At 45.4% G+C, this 7495-nt stretch overlaps 1 protein-coding gene across 2 annotated transcripts in view; it reads left to right on the top strand.

Moving 5' to 3' along the window:
- Positions 1–2533: 2533 nt before the first annotated feature.
- Positions 2534–7495, top strand: part of CGRRF1 (cell growth regulator with ring finger domain 1) — a 26696-nt gene continuing 21734 nt past the window's right edge. For both annotated transcript variants that reach the window (XM_023514523.1, XM_003792126.3), the window contains exon 1: positions 2534–2762. In XM_023514523.1, coding sequence (XP_023370291.1) covers positions 2659–2762 — 104 coding nt within the window. In that variant the 5' untranslated portion in view covers positions 2534–2658. The remainder of the gene's footprint in view (positions 2763–7495) is intronic.

Below are 7495 nucleotides of genomic sequence, written 5' to 3'. Positions count from 1 at the left end.
GGAATGTGTCATCTTTTATTTTTTATTGTATCCCCAGTGCCCTCTACAGCATCTGGTGCATGTCTGGCAGTCAGGAAACACCATCTGAGTGAGCAAATGAGAGGTGAGCGCAGTCAAGCCGTGCAGAAGTGAGTCTGCCAGCGAGGACCTGGGGAGCTTTCCCCGCAGGAAACAGAACATGATGATCAAAGATTTGTGGCAATTGAGTAAAATATATGCTATGGAGATATATATATATACATATATATACCTTTTTTTTGCCAGCACTGTGCAGAAAGCACTGGGAAGCAGAGAAACGAGTCTCAGAGGCTGCCCCAGACACCAAGTAGGGAATGAGAAGGACTTGAGGTAGTTTGCGGTATTCCTGTTCTTTCTGAGAATCTTTGGCATAAGCAGGTTGGGTTTCAGTTTTCTTCGCTGCTGGTTTGGGCTTTCGCTTTCCTGGCCTGCTTAGTGAATTATCCTTATTCATTATTCCAATAGTTGCTGCTATTTTATTTCCTGTTCATTTTTGTTGATTTAAGTTTTTTTTTTTGAGACAGAGCCTCAAGCTGTCCCCCTGGGTAGAGTGTCATGGTATCACAGCTCACAGCAACCTCCAGCTCTTGGGTTAAGAGATTCTTTTGCCTCAGCCTCCCAAGTAGCTGGGACCATAGGTGCCCGCCACAACGCCCAACTATTTTTCGGTTGCAGCTGTCATTGTTGTTTTGGTGAGCCTGGGCTGGATTCGAACCAGCCACCTTAGGTATATGTGTCTGGTGCCTTAGCCACTTGAGCCACAGGTGCTGAGCCTGATTTAAATTTTTAATCTCTTAAATTTAGTAGAATTTGGTGGAAAGAATGAAATTAGGTCTATGTGTTTAATGTCACTCTAAGTTTTTCTAAATTTAGTAGAATTTGGTGGAAAGAATGAAATTAGGTCTATATGTTTAATGTCACTCTAAGTTTTTCTAAATTTAGTAGAATTTGGTGGAAAGAATGAAATTAGGTCTATGTGTTTAATGTCACTCTAACTTGGAACTTTCTACATTTTTGCTTCATTATGAAAATTCTTTATTGTTTTATTGCAATAAAATTGCCTTTCAGATCAGCCAACATTTTTGTTAAGCAATAATACCAAATAATGGCAAAAGTGTTGATGAAAGGGTAAAAGTATGAATTGCTACATTTCTGGAGAACAATGTTTCTCCAAAGTCCTAAAAAGGTATATATATATATATATTTTAAATCAAAGCTCCACATCTAATAATTTAGCCTCAGGAGATAATTTAGCTTTAAGGATGTTCACTGCTGTGTTGTTTATAGCCATGAAAAACTGTCCAACAATTGGGGGCTGATCAAATAAACTACATATTTTCACAAATCAGATATATAGTAATTAAAATTATATTGTAAACAAGCTTCTCAAATAACACTATTCCAGAGAATATGCAGTCATTTGCCAAACAGTATGAGACCACAGCACAAAATTACTCATCTTCCTCAGGCATAAAGCTCACTGGCGACTTACTTGGGAGTGCGGCAGAGGCTACGAGCTACATCTCCCAACGTCCATTCTTCCTTTTTTCCTCAGCAACAAAACCTTGATTTGTAGAGGGGGCTATTGCTGCTGAGAATATTAAGTCTACATACCCCAGTCTCCGCTGTAGCTGGGTGTGGCTTCAGAATGAAACCAAACCTTTGAGATACCAGTGAAGTGCTGTGAAAGGCTTCCAGGGAGGCCACCCTGATGCAGCCAGCTCAGCGGGGATGAAGACACGGAGCGGGCATTTACCTACTTTCTGTACTTTTTGGAAAGCTACACAGTTAGAAAAACAATTTTGGAATTATTATTAAAGTGCCAATGAATAGGAAAAAGTTCAAATGTTTGGCGAATACTCCTTGGAGAAATGTTGGAAGAGGAGAAAAAGAGGAACATATGAGAGGAGGCGGGTGGTTTTACCTGTAAGAGAATCTTGGATAAGCCGTGCGGATTTTCCTGTGTGATTCAAGTGCACTCTGCAAGGCCGACAAGGCTTGTATGCATCGCTTGTGGCAGAGACTCGTTTTTATGTTTTTACTGTGCCTATTTGTAAGCCTAGATAAAACAAGAACAGGTGTGGGGTTATTCAATTTTGTTGAAGAATCCGAGATGCCTGCCCTCCTCCTCCCAAATTTGCTTAGGATCTGTAATAACATCCAGGGTTTCAGAATTTAGAAACGGTGCGCGTGGATTTGGACTACCCCTCTCTCTCAGGCATCAGAAAAGCTGCATTTGCTTCAATCTTGGGCATAAATGGCCCCAATATTTACTCAGAATCCGCCGGTAGAAGAGCGACAGCCGCAGGGCTAGGCAGGCAGGGAAGACACTCGCCCGGTACCAGTCCCCGGATCCGGGGGAGGGACGAGCCTGGGCCCCGCCCCCAGATTAGCCAACCGCGCGGGACGGGAGCGGGAGGGGCGTGGCCGGCCTTGCAGGCGGCGTCGTGATTGGCACGCTGGCTGCGGCCACCCGCAAGGCCGTCCCTGCTGTAGCTCTCAAGAACCCCAGGCGAGCGAGGACGTACAAAGTTTGTCCGCTCCGGGGCACCGTAGTGGCCTCTACCCTGGCCGGCTGGCTGCGTTCGGCTGGGCCGGGCCAGGCGGCTGGAGCCGGGCTCAGCCCGCAGGGAGACCCTGATGGCCGCGGTGTTTCTGGTGACGCTTTATGAGTACTCGCCGCTTTTCTACATTGCGGTGGTCTTTACCTGCTTCGTCGTGACCACAGGCCTGGTCCTGGGATGGTAAGTCTCCCAGGGCAAGGGCCAAGGGACAAAGGAGTGGACAGCCGGGAGTGCGGTCCGCGGCCAGCCGCAGGGGGCACTGGAGCTGGGGGTCCGTGGGGCTGGGACCCCTGAGGCCGTCGGAGATTCGGTGTCACCCCGGGTGCGAGGGCTCCCCCCGCACCTGCGTCGCTACCCTGCATCTCCGTGCGGTCCGGTCGCTGCGGGCATCGCATGCGGGTGCTTTGCCAGCTTTGTGTCAAGGTGATGAAGCAGCCAGGAAGGCCCTGGTCGTGGTGCTTGTCCTGCGGGCTTCCGCCTACTGGGTGCCCCGGGTGAATGGGTCACCTGCGGTACAGCGCACAGTTGAGCGGTGAACAAGCTTGAGTGTTGTATTTCTGACTTGGCCTGAGCCCTTGGTCTCTGATCTTTCAGCGTAACTTTTAACTGAAGTCTCTTACCGTTTGAGGAGTTAATGGTTTCTGTACACATTCCACACCTTTTGAAGTAATAGTCGACAGAATTATAAAATCATAATTTTATATTTTTAAGACACTTAAGAAATAAGTTATTAAGGAAGGGGTATAGGCAGTTTACCTATTGGAGACAAAGAGGATGGACTGTTAGATAACCCTGAGTATTCTAGCCTAGAGGCTCTACAGTTTCTCTCCTGAGACGGTGCCATGGTATCATGTTCAGACAAGCCTTATAAACACAGCTAGTTGAAACCTTGTTACTGGGCACGACAGTTTTTCTAGGTTGCAGGGCCCATGGCCCCTTTGAGAAGATTGTGTTTGCAAATGGATCCAACAGTAGTTCTAAGTGGATAGCAGTCAGGAACTGAAGAGGTCAGGGAGGACTCCATTGAGGAGAGAGAGGAGAGCTGGGTTTTGGAGAATGCCTATTTTGAAAAATAAATGAAGTCAACTGTGTACAATAGGGAAGAAAAAGTATTTCAGAGAACATAGCATGAGCCTAGGGCAGAGGACAGCATGTTAGTGAATGAAGCAGGCTGTGTAAAACAAGTTGAAAATACTCTCTGATGATGTGATTACTTTGAAGAAAGGACTCAGGCCCTTGTCAGTGTGTGAAAATATATGCCATGTTAGGAACTAACCAGAGTTCTAACGTTTCTATACTGTCCTCCCCCCCTGCCAGCAATGGAGCATAAAATTCCATGTATTGGCGTGGGGGAAGATGAAGACCAGTCTTACACAATCTGTTATTCTTGAACTGTCGGATTTTATTGCTATTACTCATTTCAAGAAAGTTTGTAACTGAAGTTAGGAAAGGTAAGTGAGAAGAGCAGTCATAATGCAGGATTTTGTTTTTTTTTGGAGACAGAATCTTACTATGTTGCCCTTGGTAGAGTGTTGTGGCATCACAGCTCATATAACCTCAAACTCTTGGGCTTAAGCAATTCTCTTGCCTCAGCCTCCCAAGTAGCTGGGACTATAGGCGCCCACCACAATGCCTGGCTATTTTTTTGTTGCAGTTGTTTAGCTGTCCTGGGCCGGGTTCGAACCTGTCACCCTTAGTGTATGTGGCTGGTTCCGTAACTACTGTGCTATGGGCACCGAGCCACAATGCAGGATTTTTAAGTGACTAGTGTTAGTGTTATTCTCTTAAACATAGTTCTTGTCTACCAAGGAAAATAGTTGATAATTGCATTATATGCTTAAATTTTTTTTTTTGAAACACAGCCTCAAGCTATCCCCCTGGGTAGAGTGCGGGGGCACCAAAGCTCACAGCACCCTCCAACTCCTGGGCTCAAGTGAGTCTTCTGTCTCCGCCTCCCAAGTAGCTGGGACCACAGGCGCCTGCCACAAGGCCGGGCCATTTTTTGGTTGCAGCGGTCATTGTTGTTTGGCGGGCCCGGGCTGGATTCAAACCCGCCACCTTAGGTGTATGTAGCCACTTGAGCCACAGGCGCTGAGCCTAAATTTTTGTTTTAAATATCTAACTACGTAGGTAGCTTAGATACCTGTATCTAAGATGCAGATGCCTAACATTCTGATAGGGAATGAGTGCAATCAAAATTGATAATGTTGACATCTGTGGGTGAAGGGTAGTTAGGAGCCTCATGTTTATAGTGGTTAAGAGACAGACTTTGGAGTCCGGCAGACCTAGGTTTAAATCTGGGCTCTGCTAGGTGTAACACTGGGTTTACAAATTTAATAACTGCTTAATCACTCCATGTAGGTATGGCTTTCACAAGGGTAGAAGCCCAGAAGTCCTACTCCATTGTAGGAGTTTTGGAAGTCTGGGCTAAGCACTGCTGAGGCCATAAGACCTATCACTTGCATCCTGATTTAGGCTTAAGTAGTCACCTTGAGCCTAGCACAACCATTCTCTCCATCTGAGTTAGCTTTGCCCCTGTAGATAAACTTTTTACTTGTGTTTATTTGCAAACTTAAGCCAAGATCACAGATTTATTTACTAGAAATGGTGGGAACTTGGATGCTATCTGGATCTCATGAAAACATCTTTCTAATAGTACAGTCAAAAGGTAAACTAGTCAATTCACCGTGCTTTTCACCCTTGTCATTTTCTTTACCCTCCTCAAATACAGTCCCTAATGGTCAGCACTACTCTGAGTCTTTTCCCATTGCTTCTTTGTGCTGCTTTCTGCGTCGACCTGCAGTGTGTGGGGTAGAGACAGAACAGGAGCATCTGAGGATTGAAATCCCCATGGCAGTAGCAGCTGTCATGCATCTAGAAGTGTGCTTGCTGTCTCTCTGTGACTGTGGGGTACTACTGCAGCTCCTGCCAGGCACTGTACAGAAAAGACCCCAGCAGGCCATTTATATCCTTCAGTAGTTTCAAGTAATCAGGGATCCTGACTCAGTCGCTACTCCCTGCCTCCTCTTGACCGTAGGCTATTAAGCTCCTGGCCTTGACTTCATACCACCCGTTGTGAATCTGGGGCAGCACTCTAAACCACAGTTCTCCTCTGCCAACAAGGCAGGGAGATGGGAAGGCTGAGAGAGGCTGGGAGACTTGCTGTTTCTGACGATTCCTTTTCTTGTCTGTTGTGCCACACGGACAGCACCTTGCAGTTCATGCTTTTCGGCTCTGTTAGAACCAGCCTGGTGCACCCCTCTAGAGATACCAGTCTCCTCTCCTGGGATCTGAGTCCCAGCTCCACAGAGTCCCTCTTCCAAATTTGTAAATGGTAGTAATTCTTGTTCCCGTTCCTCTGTGCCTTTGTCCTCGAGTGGTCGGTGCCTCCCGCTGTGACACCTTCTTCAATACTCAGCATCTTTTTGCCTGTTCAGTTCTTTCACGTCTGGTTAATGTTTTTCTTTATTACTTTGAAATTCTCTCTGTTAAAGTAGCTGGTATGGTTTCAGTCTCTTCTCTGGACTTAGTGATAAAGAATTGTTACTAAGAATGGGATCCTAAGGGAAAACCCCTGGAAGATAGGATTTGGGGACTGGTTTGGTCATTTCCTCAGTTCCTTGCTGATGGGAAGTAAGAGTCTAGTAGTCCCTGGCATGTAGTAGCGTCACTGTTAATCAGATTACTAACTTTGGATGATTGTGATAAAATGGTTCTGAAGCAGGTGCCTTGGGAGACCACCTGGCTGAAAAGCACTGGACTTACTAGCAGCAGCGATGAATACAGCACGGGACTAAGGCAGGGGTGAGATGGTTGCTTCTCAGTTCACCCGAGCACTAGCAGTAAGAAAATGACAAACTCAGGTCTTCAAACTCTGGGTCAGTTGGGTGTTAGAGAATCAGAATGCTTCTGAAGCACTTTATTTGTGTTGCCACAGAGCCAGCCTTGCTGAAAATTGGATGCAGTTTTAATTGTGCTGGTAACAGAATTACAAAGTCTTGTCACTGTCTCATTTTGAATATTGATTAGAAAGAAGTGGAACCCCGAGACTTGAACTGGGGGTAGACATGGACAAAGCTGAAATCTTTTTTTTTTTTTTTTTTTTTTTTGCAGTTTTTGGGTTGGTTTGAACCTGCCACCTCTGGCATATGGGGCTGCCCCCCTATTCCTTTGAGCTACAGGCGCTGCCTCCAAAGCTGAGAATCTTGAAAGCCTAGTTGCTCTGAGCCTGGCTTGTTGATGGAAGCCACGTCCTTCCTTTCACATGTGAGAAAACTAGTCACCCCTGCCTGAAGATCCTATAATAACCTCATCTGGGGCAGCTGCCTTCCAGAGGGATACCCACACTTCCGAGGTACTTCTGGTACCTTTTTGCCAAGACGCCCAGATCTCAGCCAGCTCCACAGTGAAGGGACAAAATCAGACCCGATGGAAATAGCCTATCTCTAAAAGAATTGCCAAGTTTTGCCGCCCGTATCTGTGGAATCCTAGGGAATTTCTGTCAGAATGGATTTTACGTCTATTAAGCCAAAAGATAGAATGTAACACCAGATCAGACCAAATTCATTGATCTGGGTGTATCGCAGGAAATTCTGGCTCTGTAGTGTTAACTCAGGGTTGGTTGGTTGACTGAAACCTCACTCAGTGGTGACCAGGTTTCCTGCTTTTCAGTTTCCTTATAGCTACTGCTTTCTCAGCATCCCACACATTTTGATACATGTCTTCACTTTTATTCAGTTCATAATTTTTTTAAATTTATTTTTTGATTTTTTCCTGATCTCTGCATTATTTAGAAGTTACTTAGTTTACAAATACTTGGGAATTTTTAAGATGTCTCTGTTAATTGGTTTATAATTTGTTTCTAAGGTGGTCAGAGGATATACTTTTTAATGATTTGATTTCTTTTTTTTTTT

This window comes from Otolemur garnettii, unplaced genomic scaffold (assembly GCF_000181295.1).
Source record: "Otolemur garnettii isolate 467f Iridium unplaced genomic scaffold, OtoGar3 scaffold00054, whole genome shotgun sequence".
NCBI lineage: Eukaryota > Metazoa > Chordata > Mammalia > Primates > Galagidae > Otolemur > Otolemur garnettii.
This window is presented reverse-complemented; position numbering and strand designations above follow the sequence as displayed.